The sequence below is a fragment of the Lycium barbarum genome, chromosome 8 (genome assembly GCF_019175385.1).
Source record: "Lycium barbarum isolate Lr01 chromosome 8, ASM1917538v2, whole genome shotgun sequence".
In the NCBI taxonomy this organism is placed as follows: domain Eukaryota; kingdom Viridiplantae; phylum Streptophyta; class Magnoliopsida; order Solanales; family Solanaceae; genus Lycium; species Lycium barbarum.
In genome coordinates this window covers 100,042,951-100,062,652 of record NC_083344.1, presented here as the reverse complement: position 1 = coordinate 100,062,652, position 19,702 = coordinate 100,042,951, and the positions used below count along the sequence as shown (strand labels likewise).

The following is a 19,702-nucleotide window of genomic DNA, read 5'->3' as shown; positions in this document are numbered from 1 at the left end:
TATGACTTCAACTACCATTTTGGCAGCTTCGGTGAATGATCCTCCTGCTGATGGTACTCTTTATGGGCGGGTAATTGGAAAATTGCACTACTTATCCTTTACACGTCCTGATATTTCCTTCACAGTTAGCAAGCTTTCTCAATTTATGCATAATACACGTCAATCTCATTGGAAAGCAGTCAAGTGATTACTTCGCTATCTTCGTCACACCTGTCAATATGGAATACGGATCGCCAAAGCTCTAGATTCTCGTCTGGTTGTTTATTCTGACTCGGATTGGGGTGGTGATCCCGATGATCGCACTTCTACCTCTGGCTATATTATTTTCCTAGGAAACACACCAATTTCCTGGTCCTCAAAGAAACAACGCTCAATATCTCGTTCCTCTACAAAAGCGGAGTATAGAGTTGTGGCTGCTGCTGTTGCAGAAACGAACTGGCTCACAAATCTTCTTCGTGAACTTTGTCTTTCACTTAAGGGAATTCCGCAAGTTTTTTGCGACAACATAAGCACCACTTACATTTGTGCCAATCTGGTTTTCCATAGCAGGATGAAGCATGTAGCCATTGATTTCCACTTTATTCGTGAACAAGTCCAGAACAAGAATATTGAAGTTCACCACCTTCACTCAGCTGATCAAGTGGCCGACATACTCACAAAACCACTTCCCAAAGCCTCTTTTGTCCAGCAATTTTCCAAGTTGGGTGTTGTTGACACCACCAACTTGCGGGGGCGTAATAAAGGATAATATCCAATTCATAGTTTTAAATTATAGATTTAGTAGTTCCTACCAGTTAGGACTCTCTGTTAGACTTAGTAGTTCCTACTAGTTAGGACTCTCTGTTGTAACTTACTCCGGATATTTAGGTTATACTTAGATAAGTCTTATCCTTCTCTTCATTTATCTCCTTGATGTAGAAGCTGTATAGGATCTATATATACTCAGTCTACAATCAATAAAATTCATCGCTCTTTTTATTCTACTGCCAGTTTTACACTTCATAACCTTGACCTCCTCTGGTTTTTATTTCTGCCACTCTTTTTGTGCTGACCCAAAATTCTGGATAGAAGTCTATCAACAAGCTCATTGTATCTTCGGTTATGCAAAAGCATCCAGGTTATGATGCCAAAACCCACAGAAGATCCCAAGGCAAAACTTATATATTTCCCATCAATTTCATCATGTTCAGAATGGCTGCTAGGTAATTGTGATAATCCAGTCGCTTTGGTGTCACTGCACAGTTTCTTTAACGGAAAATCACATAGCCCTGTTTTCCCTTCAAATGAATCAACTGAGAACGTTTGAAGTTGGTTACCTTTTGGAATCCTATCAGAAAGCTGATTAAAAGATAGGTTCAAGAAAGAAAGGAACGTGAGACTCGCAAGCTCGTCCGGAATCCTGCCACTTAATTGGTTAATTGAAAGATCTAAGGCTCCAAGCTGAGCCAAATTTCCAAGGGCCTTTGGTATTCTTCCTGTCAACGCATTGTGTGATAAGTTGAGAAGGTAAAGCGATTTGGGATCTCCCAATACCTCTGGTATCTCTTCTTGAAAGTTGTTGCAAGAGAAATTCATGCATGTAAAAGCTTCAAAAATATTCACAATCTCCATCACCCGACCTTTAAGAGTAAAAGTCACTCTATTTCGATAGTACATGCCATAGCCGTTGAATTCAACTTGCAAGTACTGGGGCCATGGATCTTGATTACTACTATTCATCATGCCTTCCCAGCTCGAGAAGTACTGTGGTAGCAGTGCTCCCCTGAAATTATTGTAAGCAATAGCTACAATTTGAAGCCTCGGCCATGTTTGATTAGCTATATGACACTGGACATCTCCATGGAACTTGTTCGACCTTAGGACTAGGACGTGCAAACTGGATAATTTTTTCAACATACAAGGGAATGTATCTCTAATCTTGTTGCTTCCAATGTCCAAAACCTCCAGAAATGGGCATCTTTCCAGGGATCTTGGAAACTTTCCTTCTAAGGTATTGCTGCTGAGGTCTAAAGTTTTCAAACTGCAGTTCGACGAAAATGTATCAAGAATAATGCCACTTAGTCTGTTTCTCCCTAGATTCAGCACTAAGAGATAGTCAAACAGTTGAAATAGACATGGAGGTAGTTCGTTGTTTATGGCATTGTTTGACATATCAAGAAATTGAAGTTGATCCAGATTGCATATGGAAGAGGGTATTGATCCCATAAATTTATTATTGGCAACTGAAAAGTAGGTAAGAGAAGTAGGTAGAATGGGTACATCGCCCTTGATCCTGTTGGTGTGTAAGTCAATGACCCTCCAATAATCTGTAGATATGTAGTAAGGCTCTTCCAGAGACTCTAGGAATTTGCAAAAAAGATTCAGATAACTTAAACCAATACTCCAAATCCAGGCGGGTACTTCTCCTGTAATATTGTTGTCTGAAAGGTCTAATACATCCATGCTTGACTGGTTTTTAAGATCCGGAAAGAAACTGGCATGATGCCAACCTCAATTCGCTCATTTGGGGAAAGGAAAATGAGGTCGAATTACTACCCTGTATATCAATTCTCAAATTTTTGTAAGAAAGGTCTAGGGTGGTTAGCGTAGGAAGTCCCTTCATCACTTCAAGATTAGTGGTTCCACTGAATGAGTTGGAAAAAAGTAGTAGTTCTGAAAGCCTTTTGAGTTCAAAGATAGACCGGGGGATCGATCCATTTAGATGGTTACTGCTTAAATAAAGTTTATGCAAAAAAGAGGAGGATGCATTAGCAAATTCATAGACTTCTCCACTGAAGTGATTATTATGAAGTTGAAGTACCTTCAATGATGGAACGGAAAACACAAACATCGGAAGGGCCCCACTGATAGAATTGTCTTCCAAGTTCAAATACTCAAGGCCTTAAAGGCCTCCAAATTGAGTAGAAGAAAATGGACCTATTAGGTTGTTATGAGAAAGGTCAATGTAATAGAACTTCTTTGCCTTGTGTAACAGTGGGATTGAGCCAGTAAAGCTATTGGATGAAAAGTCTAGATACGATAACTCGGTTAGATTTTCCATTGTTTATGGAATAGTTCCACTAAAATTACATGAACTTAAGTCAATCTCGGTTAAGGTTGTGAGGTTAGCAATTGAATCAGGAAGTGAACCGATGAAATTCATGCGTCCAAGCACTAACTCCCTTAATGAACCATTCTGCGAAAAATCAGGTAAAGTGCCAGTGAGGTTTTCATTGTCATATAAATCAAGCTCCCGTAGAGTTGGTATCTGAAAGATTTTACTAGGAAACTCACCTCTCAAGTTGCACTTATTGAGACTGAGCGTTGTCAATTTTGTAAAATTTGCTAGAAATTCAGGAACTATAGTGGATAAGTTGTTGCCATCAAGAAAAATGACTGAAAGGAAACGAAGATTTAAGAGGACGGGATCAAAAGGGCCTGAAATGCCGCAATATATAATGCTTAACACTCTCAACCGAGGAAGAGATGAAGATAAAGTTGAGCACCACTCAATCCCCTTCAATGAAATGTTCACACCATCAAGATAAAGTTCTCTAAGATTTGCTAGGTTATAAAGTTCTCTAAGATTTGCTAGGTTCTCGACCAGTGTCTTCAGATCTGTGATCTCAAGCTTTAACATGGTTCTAGAAAGGTCAAGAAACATTAACTTTGTCAATCTTGACTATTCCATTAGAATCTACCCATCAAAACCAGCATATGATAAATTCAGGTACGTTAAGTTTGTAAGCTTATAAACTTCTGTTGGTATTTGAACAGAGTTTAAATAATTATAAGCCAAATTTAGCTTCTCAAGATACTGAAGATCAAATAGACTGGTTGGATGCTTAAGTCCGCTGGAAATTGTTTCGTTGTCAAGTTCCAAAACAAGGACATGACCTTCCTGATCACAACCTACACCTGGCCACTGGCAACAGTCGGTGTTTTGATCCCATCTGACCAGTTTGGTTGACATAGAAGAATTGAATGTAAGGACTCTCTTGAGTTTAAGCAACAAGGCCTTTTGATCGCCCAAACAATGGCCATACACTGGAGAAGTATTAGAACTAATCAGAAACACCACCAGCACGGTGATGAAAGAAAGTTGTAGCAGGAGTGATATTCTCATAGTGAGGATTGTTATAAAATACAGTTATGAAATTGAATGATGTGTCACATTTATAGAAATAATATTCGCCGGCACTCGCAAAGAAATATGAAGCAAAGACAAGCAGGAATGAGCAACTAAAGTCAATAACTTTTGATTTTTGAAAGATTAAGACAGCATCACCATTTTGTCTAATGAGGTCTTACTTTAGAAGTTTTAAAGTACAAACGAAGTTGATGTTTCTGTCTTTTCTTTATGCATGGGATGGAGGAGGCCGGCTATTCTTTTGTTTCTCTTCTTTAGTCTTTACTCTCCAACTATACAAATTCTAAATTGGTTTATTTTCTCTCTGTTGTTTTCTGTTGACTTGGGTTGTGCATATGCAAGTCAACCTAATAACTTCACATAATTTTCTGTGTCTTTATTTATGTGACTTCAGCTTGTTATTGACAATGACATATTTAGAACTTGTTACCAGAGGATATGTTAAATCTGATTTTCTGTCACTAAGCGAAAAGTAAGTGCAAGATACACCATTCCCTTTGATAGGATCTTCCATGATTTAATCCATTAAATAATCTGTTTTAATATTTCCATTCCTTTAGCTATTATCATACCTTTTTGTCTCCCAAATTCTCAATCATTATTCAATGCAAAGGTTAGCGAGAACTTAAAGATGAGGATGTGAAAAATGATTTGATCAATTACATTACCAGAATTTAGCAGGTAGACATCTCCACAAAATGGTGAATATGTGGAGAGAAAAAACAGACCACAAATAGAAACTGCTTTGAGTATCATACATTTGCCTTAGACGAGGTGAAGAATACAACTTTAAAAAAAAAGGCATTTGAGTTTTTTCAGTCTTATATTATACTCATATTTAACCAGCCCTTCTTTAAACCTGCATATTTAGTCGTGAGTACGCTATCGAAAGGATATACTTGTTCTGTAGATGATAGAATGAACCTAATAACTGTGTATATATTATGTCTCATGGGAATCAATATGTAGAATTTCATACAGTCCAATTCGCATATACATCAGTTTCAGCTAGCAAGAAACTGCGAAATTCAACATTTACCAATCTTCCATTGCCTAATCAACTTTGAAATGAATCTCCTGGTTAATAACATTAGGTAAAATCATTCGCCAATACAAAAAGATCCACTAAAGATCTACCCATAAAGCTAACAACTTAAACTAGGCTCGGCCTTTTTTATGCAGATGCCCAGCTAATCTATATATCTATTATAGTGAAGCTAAGCATTGACAATTAAGTGATGTGACACCCTCTAAGGTCAACAGTATTTATCTTTTTTCTCATTTTTTTTTTGGGGGGAGGGGGGGGGGGGGGTTTGGGCTTTTGAAGGCCATCAAGAATTATAGTAAATGAGAATACTGAAGAGTCATAGCAATTAGCAATAAATTTTCTTTTGGAGTGCAAGGAGATCAAGTGATCTATCAATTACTATTGAACTTGCTTTTTTTTTTTTTTTTCTTTTCCTCATCATGAACTTCTGACTTCTTATATTTTATGTTGTTTTACTGCAGATCATGGGTACTCAAAGGTATACAAAAACAACATTATAGGTCCACTGAAGAAAGATATGATCAGGTATTCTGTCTTAAATTGGCTTCCTACAAAAAATTAACCATTTTCTCACCATTTCATTCCTCATTGTAGAACAATTAGTGATCAGCATGGGTTAATCAAGACTTGTTTGCATATTTTTTTGGTTCATTGTCCAACTGAAATGTATATTGAACTCTATCGATGCTCAATGTTGAATACTCAAGGCACTTAATACTACTGCTTCTGATTACTTTTACTAGCACTTTACTACTTTTTTTCATTTGCTGAATCCTATGTTCTTTTTGTTCCAACAAGCGTTGGAGCTAAATAATATTGTCATATTTACATCATTCTTTTAGAAGATGGCAGTGGCCATTCTCCGGTACAAGTTGGCAATGATTTAAAAAAAAAAAAAAACAACAACAACGCCGTTGCTGGGGATCGAACCTGGGTCACCCGCGTGACAGGCGGGAATACTTACCACTATACTACAACGACTTATTGGTGGCATTATTTCTATATAAAGTTTCACAAACGTCCCTTCGAAAAGTGCAAGTGTAAGCTAACATATAACATAGTGTTTTAGCTTTGAATCTTTACCTAATGTCTTTCTGAGAGATGAAGCATCTTACATTGTTTCTACCACAATCATGTCGGGGCAAATCTCAGCTAATAAAATCACTCATCAGAATGTGCTATTTGTGCCTTCCAAAATTATTTCTCACTCAATTTCTTATTAAGTGTTGTTACTATTTTTGAATTTCTTCTATTTGTTCAGCAAGTCATAGAAATTACACTCCACAAATATACTCTATATATTGCCTAACTAGAAAATAGCGATGACCTTTTCTGACAGTAGGAAATTGTGATGACTAAACATAAACTCATATACTAATATAAAGTTGCCCCACCCCGAAATACTTACACTTGTTACATACTTGCGGGACCTGTTTCATGAACTCCTGATCACAAACTTGCATCATATCTACATCGAAAGAAGCGGAAAGGAAGATGTCTTGGCGTGCTATGGAAAACAATTAGCTTACAATAAAGAAAATTCATGTAAAAGAGTTCATGAATTTTGGAATGATGTTATGGAAAATAACTGCTTTCTTTGGCTCTTTCACATGAATTATGGGATGATGTTTTTAGTACTAACAGTAATTGCATATCCCTAATTTACTTAAATAAGGTTCACAAATTAAAAGAAAACTTTAATCTTTAATGGAAGATCACTAGTTCCAAAAGATGGATTTGATACCACGTGTTAGGATTTTCATGATTAATACTTCTTCCATCTCAAAATAAGCGTTGCTTTGACAATTTAAGACAAAAATGTATTTTTGGTAAACTTCTTAATAGTTCTCAATTCTCAAGAAATATTTAATAAAAAAAGGCTAATTTAGTAAACTATATCTTATATTTATTATTTTTCTTAATGGCCGTGAAATGAGCTAAATTAACACTTATTTTGGGACGGAGGGAGTAATAAACTATAAAATGTAAATAATCTAACATGAAATCCTATCAATTATTCAAGATCATGAAACTATATGATTTTCACATAAAACGCGTAAACACTAATACTAATTTTGATCAAGAAAACATACCCGAATACATAGTGGTTCTCTTGACTTCTCAAGTAAAAGTGTTTTGATTTTGCTTCACTCCCCATTTTCTTTTCTCTTTTGTTCAGAATAGAATAGATGGAAATACACTATTCTTCATTTAAGAAAGGCAGAGAGAGGAACAGTTTACTCATTAATACACTTTCCATCAAAGTGGGTAGCAAAGAGTTATAACTAAGATTAACTTCTGCTCCTTTATCCAATTAGAAATTAGCTTTTATTTTTAATAATTTATTAAACCAAATATGCCACATGGGCCATAACTTACCCCCCCCCCCCCAAAAAAAAAAAAAACACACACACACTCACACACACAAAAGAGTGAATTATCAAAATCACTATTAGAACTGCTTCGTGAATCATTAATTTGCTAGATATGAAGTGAAGAATACAAAAGTTAAGGCAATCGAATCTATTTAGTCATATCTTAAACTCATATTTAACCGGTTAACACTTCTTTAAATTTGTATGTGTATTCAATCATCAGTATGCAACTAAAAGGATAATACTTTTCTACTATTATATGTAACACCCCGTATCTTGGAACTAAGTTTATACTCATATCATTAGAGTTTTAGTGGAAAAACTGAAGGTTTGAACGTTTTGCGAAAATGGTTGATAGGCCTACTTCGGGCAGCGATAACTCCTTGATTAGTTGAGAATTTGGGAAAGTCCCCTTAATGAAAATTGTAGTATGTAGAAATACCTTTCTAACGATATAAGGACCAGGCCAATCAGAGATCGGAGCAAGGAGATATGATCGTCTCAATATGGCTAATAGTAAGGCACTTAAAATTCTATAGAATCGGCTAAGTTTTCGATACGTCTGCCTTCCAGTCAAATTTGGTGAAAATCCGTTGGGAATTTGAGGAAACTTAAAACATGAAAGTTGTAGCCCTTTGAAATAGCTTTCCAACGGTATATTATGGAGCCCAAACAGAGCTCTGTACAAGAATTTATGTCCATTTTACCGAACACTGTGCAGAACCGACACCCGTCGCTTCTCGGGGCGCGTGAGGGCGTGCGCGATGGCTCCGCTTCGCAGAACGATCGCGAAACTCTGCATTTTTAGCTGCATACTGTTGCGCGATGCACCCGCATCGCGGAACCATCGCGAAACAGGTCAATTTCGGGTTAATAGTTGGGATTTCGCGTTTTAAGTTACATTTAACCTTGGGGTTTATTTTCCTAACACCCCTAGTCACGAAAAATCACCCTAAAGTCAGAGGGAACAAGTCCCAAGCCTCAAGAACCCTCCAAGGTAAGTTTTATCATGATTCTAGGTTGAATTCAAGTCCCTAATCTCTTTCTAACTTGAGTAAACCCTTCTAGTCAATAGAGTTGTGAGTGGGACATTATTGTTGGGCGTGGAAACCCTAGAACTTGAATTCAAGAGGATTGAACGTCAAAAAGGTAATGTTTCTACACTCTAATCATTCATAATAGTGAATTGATGAGTTCTTGGGAGAATAGTAAATGGGTTTAGTAAAGAGAATTACACGAACTATAGTAGGGTTTTGAATTATTGACTTGAAATTGTTATAATGATATGCGTGATGAAGAATGATGTTAATTACATCTAATTGAAATTGTAGAATCACCTAGAAGTAATAGAATGGGAATTGGGTGAAGAAACACCATTAATGGAGATTGTGAGCTTTATGCCCACTAAGTGTTTGATAAAATGCTTAGATCACCAAAGCATGAATATTATTGCTAATATAGAATCCCTTTGGCTTGTATTGATATAGATCAAAGTTGAAAGGGGTGACGAACATTGTATTACGCTCAAAGGCTGGAATTAAGGTATGCGAGGTTAACTATCTACGTTAGGGAATGTTCATGATTCTCCCTACGCCTCATTCTTCATACTTATCAGTAATATGACTCAGAGTACAGTTTAGCCCTAGTTTCGTGATATGTTGTAGAACTGTTATCTTCTAGGGTTGCAGTTACAGAATTCGTTCATGGTTGTCACTTTGAATATCATGAACTCAGTACGTAATCTTTATAGACTTATGTATTGTTACCACATGAGTCTCAGTATAGAAATTCAGTATGCTCAGAAACAGTCAGTGTTTTCAATTCAGTCCAGCATGTCTATTTCAGTTCAGCATTGTTCATTGTTGTTATGGTCTCAGTCCTTATTAATTAACCATAATTATACATATGTGATTTTTCCCGAGGGCACAACACAGTCTTGTGTATACGTATACATGGCCGAGGCCATTGACTGACGCACTACTAGGCCGAGGCCATAGCGTGCATTTATTATTGGGCCGAGGCCCCACATATACAAACACAGATAATACAGATGATTCAGATACAGAGCAGGGAGTATTCATATCTCTACTTCCTTGCTATTACAGTTACAGTTATCAGTTTCAGTTTCAGTATTGCTTCAGTTGCTTTACATACCAGTACAATTCAAATGTGCTGATGTCCCTTTTCATTGCTTGGGGGCCTGCATCTCGCGATGCAGGCAACGATACACAGGTTGATGACTCAGCTATTTAGGAGCACGTATCAGCTACTGGTGAGCCCCAAATTCCTTCGGGGCGTTGTCAGCTATCCAGTCATTTCAGTTTATAGACAACTTTATTATTCAGTGCTCTTAGAGGCTTCATAGACACAGTTCAGACAGTCAGATATTTATTACGTTAGCCTTGATGGCAGTTGTTTAGTCGTTTTGGTTTAGCCATGTTGGCTACTTTTAGACATATTGCAGATTGTCTATGTATTTCCGCATTATGATTTCAGTCAGACCTTTAGTATATCAGCATGTGTTTAGTTGTTTCCACATTCAGTTATGTTTTGATATCACATGTTGATTCAGTCAGCCAGTTGGTTCGCTCGGTCACATGCAGTCAGGCACCGGGTGTCGTGTTACGTCCAAGCCCAGGTTCGGGGCATGACATTATAGAAGCATGGGTTTGAGAATCAGGATCGTCGACCAAGGGTAGTATTGTAATTTCACAGCCAACATTAAAACATTTCCTTTGATTCTTCCATGGGCCCCAATTCTCATTCAATCTCTTTCATTTGTATCTTCAATATATTTTGCTATGCTCATTCACATATGTACGGTACTACAAATGATGTCATTTCAAATAGCATGTAATAATTATCAGCTAACCACATGTCACTTTTTACACTTTTACTTTTCACTCTTTTCTTTATGCTCACATAATTTCACTTCTTCATTTCATCTATAAAATCTTTAATACTTCTATAGTCAATGGCATGAATATACACTATTTATATTTAGTTGGGTATTTTATATACTCTTTTGGTTTCAATTTACATGACACTTTTTTTTAGTTAATTAAAAAAATTGACATCTTTTTATATTTCGTAACAATTTAACTTCAAAAGTTCCATTTCATCCTTAATGAAATGATTTATAACCACATAAATTTTTATAACTTATTCTAGATCACAAATTTCAAAAGTATTTCTTTATTTTTTAAAATTCTGTGTCCAGTCAAACACTATCATATAAATTGTGATGGAGGAAGTAATATATTGAGGCATATTTTCTTAAATATCCAAAAAAGCTTTATCATTTTAGTAATTAATTTCACTAGCTTTATTAACTAAATCGAACGTTCATATGTGCCTCTTTTATGAAATATTTTGATTATATAATTAAGAAGAAACTAATCTTACTTATAAAATACACACAATAGTAAAACAAAACATCAAAATATAATGCAATAAAAAACGTTTGGGAATAAATTAATTTTGACGGAGGATGAAATTCAAATAAATGATGGAGGATGAAATTCTTCAACTTTTTTTGACTTATAAAAACGTTCTTGAAGTACTTTCCAGAAGAGCTTAATCAAAAGTACTAACAAATAAGAAAACGTTAAAATGTGTTTCTTCTCATTGTTGTTGTCTGTTAATAGCAAATGATGTTATTAAAAAAGTTTAAGTCCAGCATTGTAATAATTTCATTCCATTCACAAAAAATATTAGAAAGTTGGAGAAAAATAATTTTTATTTTTATTCCCAAATTCTTTCAAAAAAATATATACTATATGAAACAATATTTTTCTTAATAAATAGAATTCTTTATCTCAAATCTATGTTTATTTGGGGAAAATATTCCTTAAATCTTTGATACCCAATAAACACCGAATATATTAGGATAGATATTATCAAAGTTGACTTCAAAGTATCAAACTTTAATTTCTTAGTAGTCTATGTTTTCCGAAATAGTATTTACCTTAACATTAACTAAAAAAAGTTATGGAAATAATATCAATTAGCATACAAAATTTTTACTATATAGAAGAATCCAGAAGCAGCTCATGTGCAACATGTCTACTTCTTGGCAATTAATTTATTTTTAAGGGTATTTTCTACTTTTAGAATTTAGTGATTTTTTAAAACTGTTTTAAATTTAATTGTTAGCAAATATAAAAATATATTATTATTTTTAAATAGATTAATCAAATTAAAACAAACAGTGTAACAAGGATTACATTAATAAGCAAAAACAATGAATAATTGGCACGGGCCAATTGCATCTAGTAATCTGTAGATGATATCTACTATATTAGAAGAGTGAGTTGGATCATTGTCCATCCACTCTTCTAATATAGTTAAAATAAAATAAAAAAATTTAAGGTGGGGCCCACTCTTCTACAATAGTAGAATTTTAAAAAAAATTAAGGCGAGATCCACGTGAACAATTAGGAGACAATTGAAAAAAAAGGACATTTAAATAATGATAATAAGTTCAGAAAATGGTAAAGATACGCTTAGAGAAAAATTTAAAGAAGAGAAATTCATGAAAAAAAAGAAATAACGATTTAAATTGAACACAAAAACCGCTAAAGAAGTCATAAAACCAAAAGATTTAAAACTTATACCCCACGTCTCACACAAATAATGAGGAATAACATCAAGAAGATGAAATATAAATGGTCAAAAAACGTATACACATATTTTCTTAAAATGATGAAGTTGGTCTATACTTAAAAATTTAAGACTACAACATATGCTAACACATGGAAGCGCTTTTCAGTGTTGTTGAGTAGAAATAGTTGATGACATGAAACTCCGTAGGAGAAGGTGTATTTCAAATCTTTCAATTGGAGAACCAAACCAAAAAAAAGTCATATATGGGAGAAGCGGACTAAGTAAAATAATTTATCGATATTTTCAATTAATTGAATTATAATACTTTCTATAATAAAAATTTCATAATTATATTACTAAAAGGTACTCTCTCTGTCCTAGTTTATGTGACATAGTTTGACTAGACACAAAGTTTAAAAAAGAAAGGAAAGATCTTTGAAACTTGTGATCTAAAACAAGTCATAGATATTTGTGTAAATTTAAATCATTTCATTAAAGGTAACAGGAGAAGTTTCAAATTAAATGATTTCTAAACATAAAAATATACTATTATTCTTTTTAAGACAGACTAAAAAAAAAGTGTGTTAGTATTTTTTGTGCTGGGCACGAGCTTTCACATAGCATATGTGTTTGTTCCATTCGTCACTTTGCCGCATTATTTGTTTGTAAAGTACACATACTATATTATCTTAATTAATTATCTACGAAGGGTCTAATATGTACATTTTAAACTTGCATTAGGTACTTAATCCAAAAAAACCTTAGTTGGGGTATCTAAATGAAAAGTGATAACAACTTTAGGGGGTTGTAACGTATTTGGGCAAATAACAACAAACAAATTTCCAGTATACTCATTACATTGCTGTTTTTGGGGTATTTTTCGTTTAGTGAGCGGCGATGGAGGACGACGTTGAGATGGCTCCGCCTGAAAACGGCGCCGTTGTGGTTCTTCTTTTTATTCCTCTTTTTTTATTCCTTCACTTTTCTTTTAATTAAATTGTTCAAGTTTATATGTTTTTTTCCTTGTTTTATGAAACCCTAATTCACGATATTCACATTTATATGAATTGGGAAAATTACGCTCTATGTTTACTGGGAAAGAAATATTTACCCGGTGTAGCCCAATTTTTCCTTAATTACCCCATTTAGCGCAGTGTTTCCTTAAAACACACTGTTTACCCTAAGTGTATAATGTTTGTATAATGTCGTATACAACAAATAAGGTTGTATACCATGTGTATAAGCACTGTTGTGAAATTATGCAAATTTAAACTGAGAATATGGCTATAGGTGTAATATATTATGTTGGGTTGCAAAATAATATTTACCCGGTTTAGCCCAGTTTTTTTTTTTTTCTTAATTACCTGGTTTGGCACAGTTTTTCCTTGAACACATTGTATACCGTGTGTATAAGCACTGTTGCGAAAAAAAAGTTAGTCATGCGAATGTAAACTGAAAATATGGCTATGCAGGTGTAATATATTGTGTTGGGTTGTATATTTTTGTGAAAATGTCTCCTGGGAAAGAATACTTACCCGGTTTAGCCCAGTTTTTCCTTAAAACACATTGTTTACCCTAAGTGTATAATGTTTGAATAATGTTTGTGTAATTTTGTATACCGTGTGTATAAGCATTGTTGAGGAAAAAAAGCTGTTTCTGTGAATCTAAACTGAAAATATGGCTATATAGGTGTAATATATTATGTTTTGTTGTATATTTTTGTAAAAATCCCTAATAATAATAATGTGTGTAAGCAGGAATTGGATGATATGAAGAAGAGGTTGAAAGATATGGAAGACGAAGCGGTTGCTCTACGTGAAATGCAGGCTAAGGTCGAGAAAGAAATGGGTTCCATTCAAGGTTGAGTAGTTTCCTTAAATTTGACTTGTTACGGAAATGTTTATTTCTTGATTCGTAAAATAGATTACATGTGAGTATTTTCAGTTTTCCAGTAGAGAATTGTAAAATGGTTTTATGATTGTATGTACTACGTCTGTCCCACTTTATGTGACACCGTTTGAAATTTGTGTTCTAAAATAAACTTTAGACATTTGTGTGGCTATAAGTCATTTCATTTAGGGTAAAAGGGGAATTTTAAGGTCAACGTGTTTCTAATTATTGAAAGGTGACATTCTTTTTGGGATAGACTAAAAAGGAAGGGTGCCACATAAATTGGGACGGCGGGAGTATGTATTTGTCGAGGTAGCTAATTTGATCTTATGAAATGGTTCGTATTACCTTAGATCCTATTGGAAGGTGAGTATAACATAAGTGAAAAGTACTGGAATGGGGTGTCCATTAAGGTCTCCCTCTGTGTGTGTGTGCAAACATTGGAATTATTACTGAAAAACTTTTTTGTATTCATAACATAGATGCGCCATGCGACTATTTTCATTCTTCAAGTAGCCAATTCTTTATGTATGTACGATGATTTTGGTTCATAAGTACTGGAAGAGGTAGCTAAATCGATCTTATTGCCTACTTCTTATTACCTTATGTCCTGTTGAGAATTATAATAAGTCAGGTGAAAAGTAATTTTAAAGCTTTTTTTTGACATAAAATGACGAGTTAGCTGTCTATGGCACTCGAAACTTTTGCTTAAAGAGTGAATTACAAAAGATAGCCTCTATCTAGCCCGACCAGCTCGTCACACAAAAGGCTTTTCAAAATGAGTCACAGTGTAGCAAAGAGTTGCGTAGTTATAAATTAAGTTGGTATGTCCTACTAGGGCCATAAGTGGCCAACTAGCTCTTTTATATGTAAAGAATAAGAAGGTTCATCCTTAGGTTAGATGTGCTGATATAGGTGGTGTTCAGTTATCTTGTTTTTTATTCTGTTTGCTCCATTGGGAAGGTTGTATACTAATAATATCCTTGGTTGGTGCAACGATATGACATGTGCTTCTCTCTCAAAAATATGTTGACCCTTATAACTTTGAATTGAACGTCTATAATAGCTATCTCTTCCTTTACAGATTGAAGTTTTAACCTACGTTTTCAAAAGATAGATCCTTTCGTTTTTCTTTTTCGTTAATATGTGGCTTACTGGCTTATAGTCTTCCAGAGTTAATTTGATTTGGATGGTCATGGGGATGTGCAGTGATTAGTTTCTAAATTCTTTTTGCATTTGCTCGTAGTTGTGGGATGCTTATTTCTAGGGATGAAGAAAGCATAAAATACTCATGACCTCTGTTGCTCCATTTATTGCATTTTATTTATTTGTTCACCTCAATTGAAAGCAGACCCTACTGCTGCTGCTGAAAACCAGGCAAACAAGGAAGAAGTGGATTCTCGGTCTATCTTTGTTGGAAATGTGAGACTTCTGCCTTCCTAAAAATATTGATTCTTTCATTAAGTATCAGCTTATTAGCCTTTTCCACATAGGTGAGCTGTATTTATGTCTGTTTTTTGTGTTTTTCCCTGAAGCACAAAATTCAAATGCAAATGACAAATTATACTTTGGAGTTTATCCTCTAGCTTATTGACATCTTTGTGAACCTGTGTACAAGATCTATATCTTCCTTTTCCTTTCCTTTTCCCTTAATATAGATGCTTATCCAACTATATTTTATCTCACCTAGATTAAGTGGTGTATGGAATCCTAGGAGAGCAGTTATGCAAAATTGGGTCTGTTGCTCTCACTTGTAATGATATCTTCATAGTTGGAAAAATGCCCTTTTTGTACTACTAACCATTTAAAAAATAAGCCCTTTCAATCAATCTTCCAAAATTTGCCCATGTATTGTTTGCATAAGCTATTTACCTTTCTTGACTAATATTGCTTTGATCTATGTAATTATGTATAGTTTATGCCTACTGAAGAATTTGAAGGGTATATTCGAGGTAAAATATATCAAAAGTAGAATCACAAAAAAAGAACAGTGTGAACATCTGATTTTTGATGCCTGTGGGGATGTGTGAACCTCTATAGTCTTTAAGTATTTAGCATTGAAATGAAGCACCTACATTGACTCAAGGCGGGCTTGATATGCCATAAACTATAGGTATACACGCAGAAAGAACCAGTGATCACAAGGAGCAGAACTCTAGGAAGGGAGGGGGAGGAGAAGCAGAATTCAAGAGGAAAATAGCTCACAGTTGAGGAGACTCTTTAAATCTAAGGAATGCAAGACCTAAATATAGAAAAGAAATGTGAATAGAAACAAGAGAAAAGGAGCGTGATAACATTTTTTTATAACGGAGAAATTCCCGAGGGCCAATGGTGCATGGTTCGGAACTTTGGGGGGGGGGGGGTAATGCACCCGTCCCCGTCTATCCGTTCCGCTTAAATACCAGGCTTTGTCTGGGGTTGGTTCGAGCTCATGACATGCCCTAGCCCACTCATTACAAGCTACACTCTTGCCCCTAGACCAAAGCCTTGGGGCATTAACTTGTTTTTAGGCAGACTTCTTTTCTCGTCTTTCCATATTGGTGAACTGATGTTTCTATTGGTATCACTAACTACCTTAACAAAAATAAAACTAATTTGGAGATCAGGAATTGGATGAACTGACATGTAAAGGTTAGAAGGACAGAAATTGGTTGATGTGTGGGAAAGTATTGCTGTAGGTGTATTTTGGTTTAGTTTGTAAAGATTGCAGTCGGCTATTGTGTTTGAATAAACTATGTTCCTATTAAAAGGATGGTTGTGAAAAAAAATGAAACAACTAGAATGTTGAAATGTGTGACCATCTCATCTAAATGTATAAACTGTTAGGAGTGCATTTCTTATACTTAATTATGTCTTCTACACGCCTCTTCAAATGCGAGTCTGATTCTTTTTCATGGGCCAAACATGTGGTAATTCTTTTTGATAATGGATGACAGTGAGAGTCGAACCCAGGACTTCTGCCTTGCTCTGACACCATGTTGAAGTGCGTGAACATAGTATCTGAGCCATTTCTTACATGCTTTTACAAATCATCTTTTTAGTTTTTAGAATGTTTCATTACAGTTTTATCTGACATGCTATAATTCATCAGAATTTCAAAACATGTCTCTCAGACAACGAATGAATGAAGACATCACCCCACCAATAGCCACAACTAGGGGATGCTGGATGGTTTCCAATATTGTTATGCTCCTGATTAATATTATTGGGGGGAAGTCATTCTTCTAATAGCACGACATGGCGCAACTACAGCTTCCGAGGACATGACCTTAGATAGGAGGGTTTGGAGGACCCAAATTAGGGTAGAAGGCTAGTAGATAGTCTCGTTATCCATTCTTATTAGTAGTCGCACTATTGCAATATAGTTTCTTGTGCTCCGATTTCTGCTATTATCTGTTATTTCCTGTGCTTTGATTATCCCGTGTTATCTGCTCCGATTTCTGCTATTATCTGTTATTTCCTGTGCCGCTTGCATTATTTCATTTCCATATCGCTTTGAATCTCTAATCTCTTATTCGAATCTCTTAACCTTATCTTTTATGCTTTTATGCTTTTATGCTTTTATTGAGCCGAGGGTCTTTCGGAAACAGCCGTCCTACCTTGGTAGGAGTAAGGTCTGCGTACACTCTACCCTCCCCAGACCCCACGATGTGGGATTTCACTGGGTTGTTGTTGTTGTTGTTGTATTCTTCTAATAGCAGTGGTGTGTGGATCAGTTTGTACTTTGTAGACACCTTAACTATTTTACCGGGTAGTTACATCCTCCCACAGTCCCACTAGTATAGGATGGGAAGACACTACCAACCTTTTTGCTTACACTGAGATCCAGACCTTGGTTTCCATGGTCTTCATCTAACTTCATCAACCGCCATGTCCCTCTCTTGGAGGCAAGAGTCGTTATCTGACTCATATTCAACAGCTTAAGTTAATGTCTGGTCAGGGATGCACATGTAATTATGTTGAAACTGCTCTTTGTAATAGTGATGGGGAAGGATCTCCAATAATAGTTGCTTTTTGGGTAGCTATTGTGGATAAAGATTCATACCATTGCAGTAAAATGTATGATTAAGTACCACTATTCTTTTGAGTTCTTTTCTTTAAATGAATGATAGTGTGGTTGCTATTTTTGTTGGTTTTATTTACTAAGCATGTCAGCCAGGTAGTTATTCCATTTGGATTTTTATCTGCTATCTTGACCTTTGGTCCAGTCTGAGACTATCTCTTGTGTGTTTATTTGGGGCAAACAGTTTGAGAGGCTAAATTTGTTTTATAGGTGGATTATTCATGCACTCCGGAGGAAGTGCAGCAGCATTTTCAGGCATGTGGGACAGTAAATAGAGTTACAATCCGAACTAACAAGTTTGGGCAACCTAAAGGATATGCTTACGTTGAGTTTCTTGAAGTGGAAGCTGTCCAAGAAGCTCTTCTTCTGAATGAATCTGAACTTCACGGCCGCCAACTTAAGGTCAACCAGTTGGTCCCCTAAATCTCAACTTTGTTTATATGGTCGATACATTTGAACAATAAAACACCTTTTGTTTCTATCTTCATACCCTTCGTCATCTGTGATTGCAAATGTTGTGTAGATATCAGCAAAGAGGACTAATATTCCTGGTATGAAGCCGCACCGTGCTAGGCGTCCCAACCCGTATATGGGATTTCGAGGACGAACACCATTCATGCCTGCTCCCTATTTTTTCCCTCCTTATGTATACGGGTAACGTTATTTGTTTTATATCATATCATTACTTGTAAACAAAAGTGTGTTTGCTACCCTCACTTTCTGTTTTCAGTTAAATTTGTGACATGCTTCATTCACTTATGCTGCAGAAAGGTTCCAAGGGCTAGGGCGCCGATGCGTTACAGCCCCTACTTCTGAGACTCTGTTTTTCCATAGACGTACATACCTCTGGATGGTGGAACATTTCATTAAAAGCAGTAGCTTCTTGTCCTCTGTATGGCTAATTGTCTTTACAAATCTTATTTACCCCGAAATCGGGTTATCAAGTGAGCTTTGTGGCAAATATTGTGATCGTGAATCCATTTGGTATTTTGTCTTTAGAGTTCTTGAAAACATATGCGTGTTTGGGAATTTCTATTGTCATGTTGCATTCCACTGTGGAAAAGAAGAAAGAAAGAAACGTTTGGGCCATTATTGCATGGTTGTTTAGAGCTTCTATTGGATTTTGTGTTGTGTAGGTTTTTGGTTGCAACCAAACGGGAGAAGGGAGGCTCTTTTTCTTTTCCCCTCCAAAAGGGAGGGTGTCTGATGAAGGATAGTACACTTGGTTTAATGGAGGTTAAATGTGTTTGATTTGATATTATGACGGCAAATTAAAATTTTCAATAATTGAGTAAACTAAACTGAAAAAAAGAAAGGAAACTACCAGCAAGTTCTTTTTCTTTTAAATTTGTGTGTTCTAGTTGAATTTCAACTTATCTGTGCGGTTTATCCAGAATATCTCTGATATCACTGCTGGTTAATGCTGAGAGCCTAAGTTGGTACAAGTTGATGATACAATTGAAATGTAATTGCTGGTCCATTACCAATCGGGATTTGAGATTAGGAACTACAAGTTTTTCAGTGATGAAGATTGCATTAGAAAAATATAATTGGTAGAATGGTGGTAATACGTCTGTATTGTTGTTCACGTT

The 19,702-nt window shown here is 35.5% G+C and overlaps 3 protein-coding genes across 4 annotated transcripts; 1 reads left to right on the top strand and 2 right to left on the bottom strand.

Annotated features, from left to right (window-relative positions):
* Nucleotides 1-999: 999 nt before the first annotated feature.
* On the bottom strand, nt 1,000-2,442 carry LOC132608012 (receptor-like protein 39). The gene has a single exon (XM_060322095.1). It carries the CDS (start codon nt 2,440-2,442, stop codon nt 1,000-1,002), a length of 1,443 nt encoding a protein of 480 aa, XP_060178078.1.
* A 601-nt stretch (nt 2,443-3,043) lies between these two features.
* Nucleotides 3,044-3,619, bottom strand: LOC132608010 (receptor-like protein 7). Its single transcript, XM_060322094.1, has one exon. It carries the CDS (start codon nt 3,617-3,619, stop codon nt 3,044-3,046), a length of 576 nt encoding a protein of 191 aa, XP_060178077.1.
* A 9,333-nt stretch (nt 3,620-12,952) lies between these two features.
* Nucleotides 12,953-19,202, top strand: LOC132606426 (polyadenylate-binding protein 2-like). 2 transcript variants are annotated; one of them, XM_060319919.1, is made up of 6 exons: nt 12,953-13,102; nt 13,915-14,017; nt 15,399-15,469; nt 18,321-18,512; nt 18,634-18,764; nt 18,878-19,202. In XM_060319919.1, exons 1-6 carry the CDS (start codon nt 13,055-13,057, stop codon nt 18,924-18,926), a joined length of 594 nt encoding a protein of 197 aa, XP_060175902.1. In that variant the 5' UTR covers nt 12,953-13,054; the 3' UTR covers nt 18,927-19,202. The 2 variants fall into 2 exon arrangements, with proteins under 2 accessions (XP_060175902.1, XP_060175903.1); XM_060319920.1 differs by having other exon boundaries at nt 12,956-13,096.
* The last annotated feature ends 500 nt before the right edge of the window (nt 19,203-19,702 follow it).